Source organism: Urocitellus parryii, chromosome 2 (genome assembly GCF_045843805.1).
Source record: "Urocitellus parryii isolate mUroPar1 chromosome 2, mUroPar1.hap1, whole genome shotgun sequence".
NCBI classification, from domain to species: Eukaryota; Metazoa; Chordata; class Mammalia; order Rodentia; family Sciuridae; genus Urocitellus; species Urocitellus parryii.
Genome location: NC_135532.1, coordinates 148,025,722 through 148,047,808, shown reverse-complemented (window position 1 = coordinate 148,047,808; position 22,087 = coordinate 148,025,722). Strand labels below are relative to the sequence as shown.

The 22,087-nt window shown below is 37.0% G+C and overlaps 1 protein-coding gene across 3 annotated transcripts in view; it reads left to right on the top strand.

Moving 5' to 3' along the window:
• Positions 1-1,663: 1,663 nt before the first annotated feature.
• Positions 1,664-22,087, top strand: part of Dcbld2 (discoidin, CUB and LCCL domain containing 2) — an 82,428-nt gene continuing 62,004 nt past the window's right edge. For all 3 annotated transcript variants that reach the window (XM_077795326.1, XM_026402424.2, XM_026402422.2), the window contains exons 1-2: positions 1,664-2,262; positions 20,758-20,985. In XM_077795326.1, coding sequence (XP_077651452.1) covers positions 2,058-2,262; positions 20,758-20,985 — 433 coding nt within the window. In that variant the 5' untranslated portion in view covers positions 1,664-2,057. The remainder of the gene's footprint in view (positions 2,263-20,757; positions 20,986-22,087) is intronic.

Genomic DNA, 22,087 nt, shown 5'->3' with positions numbered 1-22,087 from the left:
CTTCCAAGTCCTTTCTAACGCTCAGGTTTTACGTTGAGGATATCAGTGTCATCTATGTTATTGAACATCATATCTCTTTATGACTCCCAGACCTGTAATTTTAAAGCACTCATCCACCTGACTTTTAGGTCAAAATGGTCACCTGTTATATAGCTTTATTTATTAGCTGAGTTGGCAACCCAACTTCAACACAGATGCTCCACAACTTACCATGGGTTACATCCTAGAAATTCATGGTAAATTGAAAATATTATATGCACTAATACACTTAAGGCACCAAACTTTGTAGCAGAGAAACACAGTACACTGTAGAATACCAATTGCTTACCCTTGTGAATGTTTAGCTAACTGGGTGCTGTGGCTTGTTATAACTAGAAAGCATCAGAAAACAGTATCATAATGTGCATTATTTGCCCAGTAAAAAAATTAAAATTCAAAATTTCAAGTACAGTTTCTATTGAATATGTATCACTTTGACAGTATTTAAAGTGAACAAATCGAGTTGAACTATTGTAAGTTAAACCACCCTAAGTTGGGACCAATTACATGCCCCAAATTAACTTCCTTTCCCACACAACCTAGTCTATCATTCTAACTTTCTGTATTTATTAATGACATCATTCTCCTCTTTAAAACATTAGCGTGGCACCTCTCTTCTTTCTAAAATCACTGCCTAATCATATGGATTCCTCTTTCTCAAAACTTGGTTCTTTTTCTCATTCTCTGCTCCCAGTTTCCAACAGATATCTGTGACTTTAATTATCATTTATTTCATCCTGACTTGAATGATTTATTGTTATTTATCTTCTACTCTGGATCCTGTAAGATTTCTGTATTATGGCTGCAACTCCTGGGACTTTCAGCACAATGACTGCAGATAGATAGCAGGTGCTCAACAATTCCTTGTAGCATGGTTAGAAGAATGTCCAGATGTTAAGTATCAGTGGACTTGATGGCAAGGATCTTGTTTTGCACTTTTTATTTTTCCACTCCTTTTCCTCATATAGTGAAGGGCATAGCAACGGGAAAATACGTATTTTAAAATCAAATACTGCATCTGTTATTGTAACTCGGAGTTTCTGTAACAACTAACTGGCTGCAGTTTTTAAAATAACAAGCTCAGATATTAAAAACAATAACAAAACAACCACACCCCCCCAGAACCACAACTGCTTTAGATTCAGCTCCCAGCTAAAACCTTCCAGGGATCCAGGTTTCCCACCCCTTCCAGTGGCCTGATGTGCTGCGAGGGCGGAGCAATGAGAAAACCCAGCCTGAGGAGCTGAAAGCGAGAGCAGTGGGATGAGGAAAGTCCCGGAAGTCATTCAACAGAGCAAGCGGTCGCCTCAGCGGGATCGCTCTGGGCAGCAGTCCCAACAATAACAGGCTCTCGGGGGCGGGGTCCGGGGGCGGGAGTTTGGGGGCGGGACCCGGATTGGTGGAGGCGGGACCCGGATTGGTGGAGGCGGGTGGGACGCTTCCGAAGGCCGAAGGTGATTGGAGAGGGAAGATAAGGGGCGGTGGCGCTCGAGGAGTGGGTCCAGGAGCTAACGGGTCGACAGAGGAGAGAGCGTTCTGATTGGGTGGTACGGAAAGAGACGGACTGGAATTGACTGTGGATTGGTTGTGGCGGGTCAAGAAGGCGTGGACCGCTCGAGCGAGAGGGAGCTCCAGGGAGCGAGCGGGCGGCTGGCCTGCCTGCCAGCTAGCCAGAGCCGCGGGCGAGCGCGGCGAGCCGGTCCGGGTGTGGAGCGCGGTGTAAAAGGCGCGTTCCTCAGCTTCGCCGCGGCCGCTCTAGGCGGTCCGAACACCCCGCTTCCTTCCCTCCCCTCCCCTGCGCTCCAGCCTGGGATCTCGGGGCGGGGAGCGGAGGGAAGGGACGAAAGAGGAGAAGGTGAAAGCGGGGTGAGTGGCGGAGGGGTCCCAGCGCGGGGCAAGGCGTGCTCTGCCTTTCGCTCTCCCGCCGCAGCTGCAGCTTCTTTACCCGGTGCTGCGGCCCCGGGGCGCGCGTGGCTGCTGGGCGTCCGCAGTATGCAGGCGGACTGCTGGCAGCCGCGATGGCGAGCCCTCGGGCGGTGGTGAGAGCCGGGCGCAGCCCGCGGTGTCCCCGAGCCCGGGCCGCAGCCGCCGCCCCCGCCTGGGCCCCGCTCCCCCTCTCCTGCTCCCTCCCTCTCGGTTCCAACTCCTCCTCCTCCATGCCTCTTTTCCTCCTCCTCTTACTTATCCTGCTCTTGCTGCTGGAGGACGCTGGAGCCCAGCAAGGTGAGTGGTCCCCAAGGAGTGCGCGGCTCCCGGAGCTCCTAGGGTGACTGGGTCGCGGGGGTGGCCTACTCCTGAGCGCCAATTCTTCTGGCTATTAAACGGGTCTACAGACGCGCAGGGGAGGCGCGGTGCGACTAGAACGTGGCCGGACCTAGCTGGACACTAGGAAGGTTGAATTGGAAAGGTGGGCTCTGTCAGCCTGTCCTCCAAGTTGGTGCGGCTTTACTTTTGGCCAAGCCATTCATTTCTCTGAAAAGAGCGATGTGAGACCCTGCGATGGAAGCCTCTTTGATATTGGATCCTTCTGGGGAGATTTTTTTGGGAGGAGAAAGGGAACTTTCGGACTTGTGATCCCAGAAGTTAAGCTCTGCAGATGGACGGACAGAGTAGGATCCTAAGCAAGGAAATTAAACAGCATCTAAACCTTAAAGACAACTAGTGGTAATTATTAGCTCCTTGTGAAAGTGCCCAGGTTCTGAAGGGAATTAAGCAGGTTGTGGTTTCTTAGTCTTGGATTTAGAACATGTTCTTTATAATCCTTGCCTATATATTGACGCCTTGGTGAAACATTGGCCCAAACTGTCATGTTGCGCAAACGGAGCGTTCCACATTAAAAGGGTAAGCCCAAGGCTTACAAAAACAAAACTTTTTTTCCATCTAGGATCCTTGAGAAACCTATGCCAGAAACGAGTAAAAGTGTATATTAAATAATCATTATAATGGAAAGAGAATGCAGGTTTTTTAAAAAAATTTTTTAGTACTGTTTTAGGCAGGGTATCATCATTTTTTAATCAGTTTGGCATCAGTTATTGAAGACTTTTTATTGCATTTCCATTTTTATTGCAATGAGGAGAATAAGCATTGGACTGTTACTAATTGCCTACAGGATTTTATTTTAATTGATCTTCAGGTTTAAGTCCAGCTTAATTGCTGTCGTGGCTTTGAGTGAAGTATGGGATCAGGACCATGAGACTGTTATTGAGAAGATGCTGAAATTTTCACAGGCATGTGGAAACAATGTCTAAGAAAAAATATGTTTGGTAAACTCAACTCTAGATACAGGCCCATTTCTACATAGTGTAACTTAACATTGAGATGCTTAGCATGAAGGTTTCATGAAATCCTTTTAGCTTTAGAGCCTATGCATCATTTCCTTCCTGGTGGAATGGTAGGGGAATGGCTTATATGTGGCTAACACTAATAAGAGCTTCCTTTGGGACTGGCACAGGACTAAGTCCCTTTATGTAAATTAACTCTTAATACTCACCTCAGGTGAGATAGGCATTGTTATCCCATTTCCAATGTAAGAAAACCAAGGAGGAATACAGGTGCCTTGATACAGAAAAGCATATGACAAGTAGAATACTTTCACTGTTTTACTCTTTCTAGATCTGAAAGTGTTTGTATCATGTTTTTAAAAAATATCTTGCAGTATTGGAGTCAGTTACATATCTCCTCCCCAAGAGACAACTATCTTGCTTTTAGAATTTCTCATGCCTGTACGAACTGAATATAAAACATTACCTTATGTTTTAAAAGCATCTATTTTTTGCATCATTTTAAAATATTTTTTTAGTTGTAGATGGACACAATACCTTTATTTTATTTATTTTTATGTAGTGCTGATTGAACCTAGTGCCTCACACATGCTAAGTAAGCACTCTACCACTGAGCTACAATCCCAGCAAATGTCTTTTATAGTGTCAGCTTAAACATCAATATAGATTAAAACAAATAGAAATGGTACTAGTAATTAAAAGACTTGATTTCTAGTTCTGCTAAATTGATTGAGTATATTTTGTTAAGTCATTCCCTTTGCACCTCAGTTTTCAACATTGTGTATCTGAGAATTCACTCATAGCTCAATGAAAATGAAATTATAGTATTCAAAAGTTTTGCAAAGAGAAAAGCAATTATAGTCAAAAATGATTAGAATTATTAATCTTGAGTTACTAAGTTGGTGAATTAAAAGCTAGCCATCTGAAAGCTATGGGATTTGAATCTCCTAAAATTTTTAAAAATATGTTTTGTACACAAAAGGACCCTAGTGTGATTTCTGATGTAATTCCTTTTATGCCAATCTTAAACAGCCTAGCAGATTGCTTCAGGGTCCGCTAGTATTTCTTCACATAATCTGAAAAGAAGTCTCATTTAAAAATCAGAAGCAGCACTTTAAAAACTCCCATAGATTTTAATAATGGGCATGTCCATATGTAATATTAAGTTACAAGGTGTAGTTTTTAACTCTAAGAAATCTTAGAAGACAGGGAGGAAATAGTGTTAACAGTTGTCTTTTGGTGGTAGAATTGTGTGTAATTCCTTTTTTATGCTTTTCCAAATTCTGTGGTGTTTGTATACAGTCAGAATAAAAAAGAAATTGAAAGAGGCTGGGGGTTATAGCTCAGTGGTAGAGTACTTGCCTCGCTTGCATGAGGCATTGGGTTAAATCCTCAGCACCACATAAAAATAAATAAAGATATTGTATCCATCTACGACACACACAAACACACCCTCTCTTCCAACTCTTAAAAACAAACACACACACACACACACACACACACACACACACACACAAAGAAATTGAGAAAGCATTTTTTGATGAATAGATTTTTTTTCTTTAGCCAGCCTAGTTAGGAAAGCATTTAATGTGTCTGTTAAGGTAGGACTATGATTCAGGGTTTCTTTTCTTTTTTGTTATTTTAAAGTCTTTCCAACATTTTTTTGAAAGAGTGGAATATATTACCTTCATTCCAATTAATGCCATTCATGGCCATAGCAGAATATATTATCTTCATTCCAATTAATGCCATATGTAGATAGCTATTCCTCAGCAGACTTTTTTGCTGACAGTGATCTTTCTCTTAATTTGGCTCAGAATAGAATTTATCATTTGTTTGAAAACTGCTGGCCTCTCACAACAGAAATGTATTTTAACCATTTTATTTCACTAGAACTTATAAATATACTCTGTTTGCATCTATTTACTATCTTGCTCTTTTAGATGCAGTTTATTATATATAGTTTTGAGTTCTAAATTTGATATTAAGTTCATCTTCAAAAAATTTTTTAAAAACTTTCTGTAAAATATATATATATATATATTTAAAAAACTTAAATTGGTTAAATTTATGCTTGAATACATGTTTACTGCTGTAATAAATTTAGTTAGTAGGCAGTTGATGGTCTACTATGATTGAATTTATGTCTTCAGTTTACATTATGATTATAGGAATTTGAGTTATCTCAGGAGTTTGACTTCCTCATTTGTATCATGGAAGGCCTGCCTACCTTCTGTGAGAACATGACTTGATTGTAGTAATATATCAGGGAATTAGTTTTTTAAACCCATTAAAACTGACTTGTTGAGCTGGGGTTGTGGCTCAGCAGCAGAGTGCTTGCCTCACACGCATGAGACACTGGTTTTGATCCTTAGCACCACAAAAAATAAATAAATAAAATAAAAATAAAGATCTAAAAAAAAAATTGACTTGTTTTGACTATTAATGTGACATGTTGGTGAGAGTATTGATTTTTTTCTTTGCTACCCTAATGAGCCTATGAAACAAATTGGGTATGTTCTAAAAAGGAATTGCTTGCTTCTACAATGATACTGGAATTAAATGTTCAGAGTTTATAATCAGTCTAGTAATGTATTTACTGCCTTGTGACACAGGGAAATGTATTTTTGAACAATAGTGGTGAATTGGAAGAAGTGAAGAACTTCTCTCTGCAAAGAAACATGTATTCTAATTTTAACATTAGGCTAATTAAAATTTTTCATTCTTTTCTCGGTCTGATTAAACATAAGGGCTCTTTTATGTACTGTGTTCAGAGGCAAAAATCAAAACTTCCTTTTCTGTTATATTTCTCATTAATTTTGTACAATGGTAATCAGAATCAGCACATGTTCCATGTGTGCTAATGACAGGATTTTAGTTCTTCATTCTTAGGGCTTATAAAGGAAAAGTTGACTATAAAGTTACAGGTTAATGAGTTTTAGATTTTCCAGTGTTATATGCAAAAAGAAAACCTACCACTCTGGAGATGGTTATAATTCCATTCAGTATCAGAACTTCATTGTTAAAGAAAAAACGAGGGGAAAAAAAAGAAAGCCTTAAAATGGTGAAATTGGTGTAAGTGAAAGTACTTGTACTAGAATTAACATGACAGATGAATGAATTAATTTCTGAAAGGAAAAGGTCAGATCATGTAAGATTGTGGTTACATAGGGTAGATTTTAAATTTAGGACTACACTTAGCAAAATGATCCTGAGATGTGAAAGCTGAGGTGATCATGATCTCCTTGAACACTGAACACATGCAAATGGACAGTTTCCACCTTCACTTCTTAATTTGTTAGAAGGATGTGGTGTGATAACATAGACTGGAAGTATTAGGAAAATCTTTAGAAAGATAGTGATATTTCCTAAATGTGATTGTTAAAATATGAATTGAGACAAGTAGATGATTTTTTTTTTCTTGTGTGGCTCCTGGATCTGGGTTACTTTATAGCATACCTATGGTCATAGCATTTTTTTCATCTATTTTAAAAACAATAATAGTTATGCGATACTAAAACTAGAATTGTGGATGATAATTATCCACAATTCTGCTTTCTAATTTATCAACCAATTTTTCACGTTCCTATGTATTACATGATCACATACCTTAATAGGATGTTATGTTCTGTAGATATTATGTTGAAATTATTTTATAGACTAACATAAATAAGCATACTTGCAAAACACAACAAGATAGCAATTTTAAATGTAAAATTTCATCACAAGGTGGCATTCATTATTTATAAGGTAATTACTGTATCATTCAGAATTTTGACTGCATTATTTTCTTTATTTCATTTGAGTAAATTTGTTGTTCTTGATAGAATCTTTGAGAAAGTATTTCAGTTCAGAATATTAGTTTAGTAGCATATAATGTTAATTTTCCAGATTATTATTTGGGTTAAACCGGTATATAATCCTTGAAGACAAAAACTACAGATATTCAAATAAACTCTTATTTAATGAATGCCAGTGCAGTATCCATTGAAGCAGATGAGATAATGGGTGATTTTTAAAGGCTACTGAAACTTCACCTAAAATACTTGAAAGGTATTTAGTTGGAAGAGTATCAGTTAGTTACTTGAATTATAGGGAGGACCCCAATGTACAGGTTCTCTCAACTACTCTCTAAGGAGAGTGTCCCAGAATTCCCAGCAAAGCATTTGTTGAGTAGAGTATATGCAACTTTGCAGTTACAATGAATTTGCTTGGAATTAAAGAGAAGCTGTTAGCTCTTTATTCTCTCATCAAGAGCTATCATGAGCTCTCAGGAGAGTGCACAAGTGTCAGTACAACCCTGGGATATGCATGGGAGACTAAAACATTGACATTGTCTTAAGAGAATCTGCAGTTCAGTTAAGGAGGCAATGTTCAAGTTGGAATATAAATATGTACTTGTGTAGGCTAGCCACAGTCCATGTGATGATGGAGTATTGCCTTTCATAGTGATATCCATAGTGTGACCAGCAGTTCCTTTATCACTAATGAGATAGATTCCAAACTAATTTGCATATTGTATATAATTTTTTCACAGTCTGGTCCTTCCCTCCCATTTTGTCCTAATTTCATGCCGGCATCCCTCATATTTCATAGTTAAGATAGAAGATTGAGCTGCTTTTTATTCCTTGAGCATATTAAACTTCATGCCATTTTGCCTTTTCTTTGTACTGATTTCTTTTCATATGCAATTTTCCCTGCTTAGAATGTCCTTACATACTTTTCTTGTCTTAGTAAAACTCTAATCATCCTTCAGAATCCTTCTTAGGCATCATCACCACACATTCATCTCCAGATAGTACTTTCCACACTCTATTTTAAGTTATTTGTTCTTGTCAGTGGAGAGAGTTTTAAGTCATTTTCTTATTTCTAATATTTATCATGCTGTCTGTAGGGAAGACTGGGACACAATTTTTATTCACATGTTGATTCACTCATAAAAATATGTGTAGTAAGAATTCCATTTCTGGACTGGATCTTTTGCCCTGAGCACATTATGTGGTGTTAGTCCTTGGGTACCCGCATGTGCTTTGTGCTGTTGGCCTTTGTCTAATCCCCTAGTGAGCCAACAGTGCAGGAGACTGGGCTTCTAAGTCCAGGAGGAATAGAGCCCTCTATTGAACTTTACTGCCTGCTGGCTCATGGCCAAGTAATCTGCTTTATCTTTTCTGGCCCTTCTCTCCCCAGGAGCTAACCCCTTTGCTGTACTCCCATGTCTAAAGAGGAGTTTTCCTTCAAGCTGGAACTCTGAATACAGGCATGGCTAATTTAGAAAACTTGGCTCCCCTTAAACAGGTGATTATAAAAACAGCCACAAAACCTAATCAATGCCAGAAAGTTGAATGAACTCCTTTGCACACTATCCCAAATTCGGACTTAAAGAGCCATCTCCAACATGAGGAAAGTGCCCCTAGTTTTGATTCTAGTAGTAGCCCTCCTTCTTTTTCCTTGCCAGGTTAGTAGGGAAAACTGGGACACAGTTTTCATTTGCATGCTGATTCACTCATAAAATTTTACTTTCTAAACAGATTTGATACCAATTTTCAATATTTTCTAAAAAGAGAGGTGAGTTAAACATTTTAAAACATTTAGAGTGGTGACTAGATCTTAAAATATGACATGGCTAGCATTACTGTCCAGGTGTGTCTGAATCCAAAGCCTCCATGCTTTTAGAGAGTATTCAGGTAGTTTCAGTAATCTGATATCAGGGTAGTATATAGAGGAGACAGGCTGGAAAAGTCAATGGGGACCATATTATGGAGGACTTTCTATTGAGGGGCTGAGTAAGGAGTTTGTACCTGAGAGATTAGGCATATATGCTATTCTCACACAGTCCATTGTCCATCTCTAGGTGTATTCTCTTTTAAGCTCAGGTATCCAGGTGCATTTTCTCATCAGTGTTCTTGACCTGGGTCCTTGGCAAATCCCAAACTTGGGCCTACCTGTGCTAAAAGCTCCACTGTCTGTTTTCTCTGGCTGCTGGAGACAGTCATGTGGCCATCAGATCTGGCATAAATGAGTGCTATCCTATCAAATCTCAAATGGAGAATTCAGCTTAGCAGCATTTTGTAGAGCTGAGCTCTTGCCATGCTCCTTATTCCTGTAAAATATGACTCTGCCTGATACCTCCCTTTTTCTCCTTCCTGAAACGTTGTCCTCCTCCATGTTGTCCAGCATGATGTTTCATGTGGGAGTGGAAGTTTCACTTTTATCTGTCCCTCTCTTTTTTTTTTCTTTTTACTTTGCAGGTGGCTTGTGCCTCCTTTTTTAATGACTCACTTTGTAAAAGGTAGACTACCTCTGTGCTGAACGTTTTCTTAGTGTTGGCATATAGTAGACTTTTGCTACATGATGAATTTCTTGTTTTAGTCCCTCGTAGTCTTGGTTCTGCTGTATTGAAACTGTCATCTAAACTGTTGGATTTTTGGTTTGGTTCGGTTTTTGTTTGGTCTGAAAAGCCTGGGAGCTTTGTCCATATTCATTATTTTTTACCTCAGAGGTCTTTGAAGATATGGAGATTTTGAACTCAGATGTACCTGAATTTAAATACTGACTCTGTCAAGTTTTGAAGTCCACATACTATTCTAAATGTTTTAAAATACATAACTCTTTAGAGTATACTGAGGGTTGGGATAAAATTATTCATATAGTCAGTACATTTTTTTGTTCAAAAGAGTGAATCAACATATGAAATGAGAATTTTTCCCCCTACTTTACAGTTTAATCTCCTGTTTTCATGTGTTTGCTTTCTAATGAGAATTTTTCATCTTCTGCTTCTTATTCCATGCCAGTTATTGATTAGAGAAGTTCCATCCTGGCTTAATGAGGGGAGTCAGACCCTACTGTAGAGGACAGTGAAAGCAAGGCATGATTATCCATATTATTTTCTCTTAATTGGCCTCTAACACACCCAAACTTTAATACTACTTTTGTTCCTTCTGTTTTGATCTTTGCTCTGACTTTCCTGCTTTTTAATTTTTTATATATTTCACCTTCTTTCTCCACCCTCTCTACTCATTTTTGTTTGTGGTTTATCTCTTCACTCCTGACTTGCCCTTGTTTCTCAGGGTTGGGCTCTGCATCCGACAAGCTCACTCTCTGCACAACATACATTCTGTTGCATGGGTAAAGGAAGACTTTTCTGGTTAGGACTCTTAATGTTATAGGCGACAGGAATCCAAGTCTGCTGAAGGTAGAAGGGGATAATGTTGGGAGGATACTGAGGTAACTTATAGAGTAGAACTGGACTACCCTAAGCCAAGGGGAAAACAGGAATGCAGCTGGACTTCAGGAACGAAAGACTCAGTGTAGTTCTTTCTTTGCTTAGTTTTTGCTTTTTCTGCATAGGAAAAGTCATGGCTACTGGAAGTCCCTGAGGCTTGCAGCTCTAACCAGAGAAAATTTGGGATTTTCCTTATTGTACAGGTCTCAAATTGGAGGCAAGTGTGAATTGGCTTCACATTGTCTAAGGGTAAATCAGTATCCACCCATGCAACAGTTAACTAACCAGGGCTATGAGGTCATAATGAAAGGCAGGTACTAGACAGAGGCATCCTTTTTAAGGAGAAAGTCTTCCATTTATAAAGAGTCTACTGTATTTTGAATAACTAGACCCTTGGGAACATGGGTGGTATTAACTCCATGTTCAAGTGAGATTACATGGGATTATAGAGGTTAAGTGCCTGATATTTCAAAAGTTGCCTATCTGACTCCAAAGCATTTCTAAGATATATGTATATCTCACTGGCTTACCATTAGACTTGTTTGGGTTTGTTTCTGAATTAAACAGCATGTGTTAAGAGCCTCATATGTTTGTTTTGCGTGTATGGCTTATAGATGAATAGAGTGCATTGCCTTCCTAACGGAGTTTTATATTTGGTGTGGTAAGCTGACATAGTATGTATAATCAAGCATATTAAACACAGTAAAGAGAGTATGATAATAGAAATAAGAAAGACTAGGGGCTTCAGAAAGGTTCCACAAAGAAGATAACATTGAGTAGGGTTTGCCTTGGATAGAGGAGGAAAGGCATGATCCTCAGCCGAGGGGAACAGCATGTATAGTGACAGGTGAGAGTGTGAAGAGGAGAAATCGCCCACAGTTTCACAGCTGGAGCAGAGAGGTCATGTGGCTACTCAGGAGATGACACCAAAACTGGAAACAGGGGCTGGAGTATAATATAGTCTGTATGTCCTTGCTGAAGTGTTTGAACTTCATTGTACAGTGAAAAACGGTTGAAGAATTTTCAGAAAAGGAACCTATGTGGCCCTAATATTACTAATGTTAAAGTTAACACTAGCAGGAGTGCAGGTAATAGGTTAGAGGAAGAAAACAACAGAGTGAATATATCTGTTGCAGAACAGGGCCTGCACTGGTCAGAGGAACAAAAGTTAGAGATACTTAGGAGATAGAAATCATCAAATTTAATGACCGATTGAGTGTGAGAGCAGGAGCTCATTTTAAAAAAATACTTTTCTGTAATCTTCTCTCCACTTATGTTAGTTCATGAGAATTTCTTGCCTCTTTACCACTATTTCTCTCTCACATACACATACACAATAAAACACCCATAACTTCTCTGTATAACTCATTATCCCTGGAATTACTTGCCACGTCTGCCCTCCTATATTGTAAACTCTCAAGACAGGGTTCTTGCCTGTCATTTTCACTGCGTTGCCTAGTTCAGAGTCTAATATGGGGAAAATGTTCATTGGATGCTTGGAATGTGTTTTGTTTGAAAAGCTGTGAAATTTGAGTAATATTCTAAGTAGATAACATGTTCGAGGATTGAGAGAGAGATTGGGGACTTTGGAGCTTTGTGTACTTGGTGGCAACTGAAGTTGGGGTTGCAGATGAGATTGCCCACACAGAATACAGAGTGGAGGAAAACTCTGAACAGCAGCAGTACCAACAGTCAGTAGAAAGGTTATAGGAAGGTATCCAAGAGGTGGTAGTTAGAGAGCTACAAGACGTATTAAGAGTTTTAAGAACAAGGAATTAAAAATAAGAAAGGAAAGAAGAACAGTGAGGAGAAGGAAGTAGCAGCCGTGTCAGATGTTGTAGAAATGTCACTGAAGATAAAGGTGGAAAGGTATCCATTGGTTTTGGCAGCTTAAAAACAGCTTTAGTGACTATTTTCAATGGATAGATAGATCTCTGTGTTGGTTCCCTAGGGCTACTGTAACTAATTGCCATTAGAATGGCTTAAAACAGATATCGTCTCATAGTTAGGGACGCCAGAATTCTGACATCAGGGTATCCGTAGGGCTATGCTATCTCTGAAGTGTTTAAAAGATACTACCTTGCCCCTTCCTTGCTTCTGGTGGATGCAGTCCTTAGCATCCTTTGGCCTATTGATGATGCTTCATTCCTTTGTGTCTCTGTGGTTACATATATTTCCCAGTGTCTGTGCTCACATTTTCTTACTCTTATCAGGAAACCAGGCCTACCCTAATTCAGCTTGACATTGTTTTAACTTGTTTACATCTGTGAAGACCCCTTTCCAAATATAAGGTCATCTCAGAGGTAGCAGAAATCAGGACTTATCTAAATATCTTTCTAGGAGTCACAAAAATTCAATTTGTCACAGTCTTCAAGTTGAATTGCAATGTGTTGAATTAGATTGGGAGGCATAGAAGTGAGACATTAAGTATAAACAAGTGCAGAAATTTCTCTATAAAAGAAAAGTGAGCAATATGATAAATTTCAGAAGACACAGATTGGAACAAAGTTTCTTGGTGTTTTTAATTGTTGCAGTTATTGTTAGTGTTTTAAAATTTGTTAAAGTACAGATCTTAGGTCCCACTGAAGATCTACCTGACGGAGTAAAATTTGCAAAAAAGGCAAAATCATAACTGTCATGCAAATATAGAATGAAAGGTCAAATATTTTATTCAGCTCATTTATTAATGAGAGAACTAGCAAAATATTTAAGCGGAACCATAAGTATTTGAAAAAGTAGGTGTTTATAGGTAGTGTTAAGATATGATTGCTAGGTTATTTGGCCAGAAATGCTTAAAAGCCAACAAGACCCTAAATTATAATCTTGAGTTATTTTTTCAAGTACACAGAAATTATGTCTCTACCTGATGGCAGTCTACACATTAGAATGTAAATAATACTTGGACCTTTAATTAAGGATAAATAGCAAGTTGAGCAGTTATTTTGCCATATAGTTCTTGGGTAGCTTTTGCACTGAATGCCATTTAAAGGATGTGCTTCTCACCTTTGTTGACAGTTTTCAAGTTTCAGACAGTTTTTCTGACATACATATTAGAATCTGTGCAAGTGGAGATGAGGGCCTGAAAAATCTTTAATTGGCTCTTCAGTGATTCTAATATAAATTTAATTTTGAGAACTATTAAAGAAGATAAAACTAAGTGACTTGGAGTGCCCCTCTGAGACTGGAACCCATTATTTTCTAATGGCACCCTTCCTTGGGTTTGTGCTTATTAGTATTATTATTTTAAATATTTTTAGTTGTAGATGGACACAGTGCCTTTATTTATTTATTTTATGTGGTGCAGAGAATCAAACCCAGTGCCTCCCAGTGCTAGGCAAGTACTCTACCACTGAGCCACAATCCCAGCCCTTATTATTTTTTCAGTAGTGCTCAGCTCTTGGTAAAGAGAGACATTTGATCTAGGTGGAGAGTTTGCCAGGAAGATGCTCTAGAAGTACACAGTGACTAGGAAGAAAAAATGTTAGAAAGAGGCTAGTTAATATATTGGAAACAAGGTACAGCCTGGGTAGGGAGAGAAATGAGGCGAGGATGAGCTTAATGGAGAAACAGAGAAGTAAGTCTTAAGAAAATATACAGTGGTTATAAGAAAACTGAGTGGTCAGGTGACTGAGCAGAAGAGAGGGATGTTAAAGTTTTTAAGATTGCAAAGATGGAAGTAGTTTCTAATAATGGCAAAAAGTCCATATTGTGTGGGTTGCAGTGGCGCACACCTGTAAATCCAGTGGCTCTGGAGACTGAGGCAGGAGGATCGAGAGCTCAAAGCCAGCCTCAGCGAAAGTGAGGCACTAAACAACTCGGTGAAACCCTGTCTCTAAATAAAACACAAAATAGGACTGGGATGTGACTGAATTCAATCCTGGTACAAAACCAGCCAAACAAACAAAAAGTGCAGATTGTGATCCCAAGAGTGAGTTACTGAACTGGAATAGAGGTGATTAGTGAGGATTACTTTCTCATGAATTTATATTATTCATAAAATACTAGATAGAAGCTTTAAAATTGTTATTGAGCCATTATTCTGTTAACTTTCTCAGTTGTAGCCAGATGTACTGGATTTACTTGTGTTTGACAAAAGCCGATCTGCTCTACTTTTAATGGTATTTATTTATTGTACTATGATGATGATACTACTAACCACAGACATTTATTGAGCACATTAATAATCTTCCATACAGCATCTTGTTTCATTCCTTCCCCACAAGGTTTGAATTGTTAATATCCCCATTTTATAGATGGCAATATTGAGATTTAACAGCAATAGATGACCTTCTTAAGTTCATAGTGAATGATAGGGCATTTAAATTTATTGAATGGCATTAGTTTGTTTGACAATTATGTTCTAGGTATACAGCATGTTCTTGGAGGTTGACAATTTATATAGTCCACATTCCTTCATGTAATTCAGTTTTAGAAATTATCACATGTGCAGATGAGTTTGGGTTTTATTTTTTTATTTTTTAGGGGGGGGTATCAGGGATTGAACGGGGCAGTTGAACACTGAGCCACATCCCCAGGCCTATTTTTTTTTTTTTTTTTTAGAGACAGAGTCTCACTGAGTTGCTTAGTGCCTCAATGTTGCTGAGGCTGGCTTTGAACTCTCCATCCTCTTTTCTCAGCTCCTGAGCCACTGGGATTAGAGATGTTCACCACAGTGCCCGGCAAGTTATTATTTTTTTAAATATATTTTTTTTTAGTTATTCATGGGCACAATATTTTTACTTTATTTATTTTTATGTGGTGCTGAGGATCGAACCCAGGGCCTCACATTTGCAAGGCAAGCGCTCTGCCACTGAGCCATAATCCCAGCCCCAAGTTTGGGTTTTATAAAGAATGAAGATGTGGGCCATTTCTTTTCCTAAAAATTGCCACCCTGACTCTCTTTTGACTCTAAAATCCATATCTTTCTTATATATAGTATTTACAAAAGAGAAAGACAGACAGTTGACTTCAGAGTAAGGAAAATAACCAGGGACAAAAAGATTACATGAAGTTAAAGCACTACTATGACATATTTGTTGGAGATTTGTAGTGATGCAATTTAAGAAACCTCACAGATAAAGATTTAGACTTTTCTAAAAATTTCCAGTGCTAAATAATACATTAAAAACTTGTGCAGCTAAATGAAATTAGGTTGTTCTATGAGTAATCCCCTAGATAAATCTGCAACCCCAGCTCAGTGTTTTGGGGGTTCCTTTTGATTGAACCCAGGGTCACTTAACCACTGAGCCATATACCCAGCTCTTTTTATTTTTTAAATGTTTGAGACATGGTCTTGCTGAGTTTCTAAGGGCTTCCCAAATTGCTGAGACTGGCCATGAATTTTGATCCTCTTGCCTCAGTCTTCTGAGCTGCTGGGATTATAGGCATGTGCCACCACTCCCTGAAAATTGGGTGTGAGAGTTAAGAGTTGCTCTTTGGATTCTTTTTCACTCCCTAAATGCTTCCCCTTTAAAAAAGAAATTTTTATAAGATCTCACAGACGTATTATAAGATATGATAGAAATGACACTTATTTAGGGGAAGTATAGCCAGACTCACCAGTTAGTAGTGAATAAAACAACATCCTTGAAAGCTCTCTGAAAAAATATAAACTTTTCAAAGTTTATAGTATAAAAAACTTACATTGTTCTTCATATTTGGCATATTTTTTGTGCAAAATTCTTGTGTTCAAATTTGTTTTTTTAAGGAATTACATAATATGAATTAGTAATAATATAACTAAAAAATGAGAGTGGATGGAGGATCATTTATAATCGGCATCAGGAGCACATACTAATCTAAAAAACACTTGATTCAGAGTTTAACTAGAATAGCCTAAAATAAACTTGCATTCCTAGTTGGATTATTACATTTTCATTTAAATATGTTTAATGTTCTTTCTGTTTTCTTTAGGGATAAGTAGTGAAAAAAAAATCATTCAGTTCCTGGAACATTATCCAAATTTGTATCTGGCTTAACACATCCGACCTTGCACTCTTCAGAGGAAGTGAACACATGTTCTATGAGTAATCCCCTAGATAAATCTGCAGCCCAGCAAAGGAGCAATAAGATCAAATTCCAGTGTTTTTTTTTTTTTTTTTTGCACTGAAATGACATTAAATTCAAAAATTACATTAACAGGCTTCCGCCCTTTATGGTCAATTGCAGTCTGGTAGAGACTATCCAGGGGAGGAGATGTGGGAAGTTGACAGTGGTGGTGATGATGATAGTTGGTGATGTTGGAATAGTTGGTGAGAGTATACGGAATGGACCCATGATAGCCACTTTGAAAGTTTTTTCCCATTGTAGTCTGCTTTTTTTTGTCAGTTCTGCCCCATGAACATGAATAATAGTAGGTGGTTGTAGCCTTCCCTATATGTGATGCCAATCAAAAATTTAGGAAAAATTACTCCTGATCCTTTTGGTACCTTTCCTCTTTAATGTTAATAGGTATAGGGTTGGAGGCGCAGCTCAGTGGTAGAGCACTTGCTTAGCATGGTTGAGGTCCTGGGTTTGAACCCCAGCACTGCAAAAAAAAAAAAAAAAAAAAAAAAAAGCAAATGAAAAACCCTAGGGGAGAAACTCAGTTGAGATCTGAAGACTAATTAAAAATACTTTTTTTCCCCCTATAGCTTAAAGAAAAATGAAGCATTCCACTTATTTTTAAAATGGGGAAGTGAGAACATAAAATTCTTTAGCTGAACTCCTGACCTTTGGAGAGAGGATTGTTCCTTGGGTTGTGCCCTTAGTGAACTAGATTACTCTTTGGGCCAAATCTTCAGTATGTGGTTTTCTATCCTTGACTCTAATTTAGCCCTTCTCAGCCTAAGCACCATTCATTCACATTCAGGGCTAATCATTCTTTGTTCTAGGAACTGTCCTGTTCATTGTAAGATATTTTAGCAGCATTCCTAGCCTCCACTATATGGCAGTAACAGCCCTCCTACTCCATTTGTCACAACTAAAAACATCTCCAGATACTGTGAAGGGGGAGGGAACAGCTCTATGGGATCCCCTGCCTCTGCTTTGAGAATCATTGCTTTTGGTGGGCATTTGTTGATAAAGAATATTTTCCAAGTTTTAGTTTTATTTTTAAGCGTTTTGTCCTGTTGCAAGTATTTTGGTATAACAGACTTTAGTTTTAAGAACTGTAAAAATAATCTAGGAACACATTGCTACTTTGGAAGTGAGGACAGGGTCTTTCCTTGATTTGAGAATTAAACATTATGACCTTTGAGTGCTTGAGGACAGCGTTTTCAGACGGCAGGTGGGGACCCATTCGTGTGTCATGAAGTCATTTTGTGGGTTGGGACTAGGTATGTTAAAGTGCATAGGGCCATAGCATAAAATGTTATTTCTTACTTTGGAATAACAAAAACATATGAAGCTAATGGCTTAGTGCATATGCCCAGCCTTCTCTTTCAAATGGGAATATTCTAAACATATGAGCCTATAGTGTTATGTGACAATTAAGCCATTTATCTAGTCAGATTAAACTTATCAAATATTCCTTGAAATATGAAACATTCAGATCTATTCATTCATTGAAAAATTCATCTATTCATTGTAGTGGATTAGAGACTCGTCTTTGGTTTCTGGTGCATATTGTTATTCTTACAAGATGAGGAAGCACTGAACTCCATCACATATTTTAGAACATTCTTGGCACATTACTTGTGGACTATTCATGCCCTCTCTTCCCCTAAACAAGATTCTGCAAAAAGACAGCTCCATTTTAATTGTCCTATTCATCAGCATGCATACAAAAGTTCTGTTTTCATCAGCTGGTATTTATTTTAACATTTGTAGAAATTGGTTTTATGATAGAAAGGGCAAGAAATGTTGTGTTTTGAAAATCAAATATAAACAGGAACATAAAACCATCTAAAAATTACTTTTAACATTCTGCTTGTACTTTTTTTTGCAAAAGATTATTTTTGAATAAACATACATTGAAATTAGGGAATACATTAAATGAGATGATTTGTCATTATAATGTGATAGTTCCAGCTGTTCAGAGGTGATTCTTGACTTTGTGAGATTTATCAACACATTCAATTGCTGAAAAAGCTTCCTTAGCTTCTGTTTATGAGAAAAAACACCTATTTTGAGTGATTTTATTTATTGTGTGGTTATTTTTTTGAAGATTGGAACACTTTCAGGAAGCATATTTTCATTTGCTGAGTAGTAAAAAAAAACATTTTAAACTAGTTTTATCTTCTTGAAAATTCTGTGTTAGGATCATTGTTTTTTCTCTTTAAGGAAAAATGTTAATGATTGTTCAAAAGATTTTTTGTATTTCAATTTATTTTCACAGTGGAGGCTTTTATCTGTTTTTAATATAGTCGATATTCAGCAGAGATATTTTTTTCATGATAGTTTTAGGAGAAATTTGTGGGGTTTTATTTTTTTCATTGTCTAAACATCCTAACTTTTATGTTTGTGAAAGATCAGTGGGTATGATGCACAATAAACCACATTTATTTCATTCTGCCCTTGTATATATTTATATTATTGAGTTACTGTGCCTAGTTCTTATGTGTGAAATGTAAACAAGTGTAGAAGGTAGCTGAGGTTTTATATAAGAGATACTTGAAAACAGATATCTAGTATTAGTCTTTAAAAGTACACTAAGGAGCAATAAAAATATGAATTCGGAAATATAATTTCTTTATAAGCAGAGGATATGAGTTTTTAAGTATTGTCATAAGAATTTAGGTGCAGAAGCTGGATGTGGTAGTATACACCTGTAATCCCAGCATCACTGGTGGCTGAGGTATGAGCATCGCAAGTTTGGGACCAGCCTTAGCAATTTAGCAACACCCTGTCTCAAAATAAGTAAGGAGGACTTTGGATGTAACTTAGTGTTATAATAAACTTAATCATAAAGTGCTCCTGGGTTTGATCCCTAATACCAAAGTGGGGAGGGGTGCAGAATTTAGGTGTGTATTTGTCAGCACTATACTGTTCTTAAAAACAGTAAATCAGGATAATAGAAAATTTTGGTATAGCTATTTTAGTCCATAGTTAAGACCCCAGCAGTGTTATTTTATTCTTCTTCTTTTTTTTTTTTTTTTAAACGGGGTTTGAACTCAGGGCTTTGCTAATGCAAGGCAGATACTTTGCCACTGAGCTATATCCCAACCCCAGTGTTACTTTTTTTTTTTTTTTTTTTTAACATTTGAATCACATTTTATTTTATTTTATTTTTTTTATTATTGGTCGTTCAAAACATTACATCTACGTTTTGTGTAATTCCAAAAGGTGATTTTAAATAACTCTAAAATTTTAAAGAAGAAAATGCTATTATTTTAAAAGGATACATTCGTTATCCTACTATAAATTCATTTGAATGTGATTGTTAATGTTAAACAGTGCAGTTGGAGTTGTGGCTGAAACTTCTAAGTGAACATTTAATTAATGCCTCCTTCTGGATTCTGAGTAAAAAAAAATAATAAACTTTATCATAAAGTGGAGAATGCAAATATTTCATCCTTACAAATAATATGCTATGTTGCCTAAGTTTTTTACATCCAGTTTCTAAAGAAATTTCTGGAGCAAATAATACTTCTACCAAAGTATAAAAATCACTTTTCCTAGTTTCCAAAAAAAAAAAAAAAATCATTTAACTTCCTTCTCTTCATTTGATAAATAAAAAAGACTTTGGGGGAGGGGCTACCAAACAGTCAAATTTCAATATAATATAAACTTCATTAAATATTGCTTTAATGCCTTCAGAAAGGGATGGCTTGCAGTCTGTAATATAATCAATAATCTACATAATCTTTATATATTAATTTTTTTAGAAATGATTTTGGCAACTTGAGATGTTTATCATTGAAGCTGATTAAATATTTTGATTTTTACATTTACTTTGAACAAGTTCTATGAATTAATATTCTTTTGAAGTTTGAATCTATTATCATGTTTGTATATTTAACTATTGCTATGTTGTGTTTACTTTTTATTTTGCTCAGATTAAAGAATTCTTTGAATTTATAAATTGTATTGATAATCATTAATTATTTTGACCAAATTTGACCTCTCTTGGCTCCTATGAGTGGATATGCTAGGTAGTATGTCATCTGTTGTATCTTCTGTTAAAGTATTGGTAGTATAATATATCTAACATCATACATAGTTTTAAATCTTCACAAATCCTGACTAAGACATGAAAGATGTGAGAACAATTTCTTTCTTTTTTTTTTTTTAAAGGTGATGGATGTGGACATACCGTATTAGGCCCTGAGAGTGGAACCCTTACATCCATAAACTACCCACAGACCTATCCCAATAGCACTGTTTGTGAATGGGAGATTCGTGTAAAGATAGGAGAAAGAATTCGCATCAAATTTGGTGATTTTGATATTGAAGATTCTGATTTTTGTCACTTTAATTACTTGAGGATTTATAACGGAATTGGTGTCAGCAGAACGGAAATAGGTAGGACGTTCTTAAAAATGTATTTTATACTATCTTATTTCTTCAAGTTTTAAAATTAAAGTAGTTTTTATATTCAACATTGAATAATTATGCTGCATAATATGATATGTGAAAAATTATTAAAAATGTGTAGAAATCTAAACTTTGAATCTTCTTTTGGTAAGGGAAGGTTCTTGTTTATTTACTTTCCTAATAAGCCTATGTTGGTACCTTTGCATAAGATGCTATTGTACTACTTCTAAGAAGGAAGAGGTTAATTGTCTCATTTTTTATGTTTTCTTTGATCATTTCATTTACAGTTGAAACATATAAGCATAATTCATGCTTAGGTGAATAAGAGCATGGATGGGTTTTAGATGAAGCTTCTTGAAGCTTGACACTGCTGTTAGCTTGCTGTGTGACCTCGGGCAGATTTTCTGATCTATTTTCTCACTTGCAAAATAGGAAACAAACTAGTATGTGTAAATGTATTTAGAATAATACTTGACAGATGTTTAGTAAATAGCTGCTGTCATTGTTCCTTAAAAGCAGTGGTTCTCTAACTCAATGTTATTATAAAAACTTTCCAGGAAAATCTACTTTGCAGACAGGATTTAGAACCTTCACCATTTTCTGAAGCAATAAGGGGAAAATTTTGTAAGGCTATCTTGGTGAACTAACATTATGAAATTAAACTCACAGAGAATTCAAAAGTTCTATCTGGAAACATTTACTAGTTCCAGTATGTAAAGTATCTTTCAGAACTATAGTAGGAAACCAGAATCTTATCTGACTTCTCCATCACTGCCCAAATTTTTCACCTCTCCTCTGCTTTTTGGCCTCTTATCCCCTAGAGGAAAAACTCTTGCCCCCATTTGCTTGTTGATGATTGGTAAACTCTGTTGCCTTTCAGTCAACTCTTAATTAATCTGGTAGCTTGGTCACTACCTACATAATTCTAGCTGTATGTGGTGCTGGGTGAATTCTCAGGAGCACAAATTGCCTGAGAATGTAGAAATACTGTGACTTTAACATTAGAAGACAACTGGATAGTATGTACCTGCCAAGGATGCAGTCAGGACAGAGCACCACCTGGGCGGTCTCAACAGGTTATAAAGAAAGA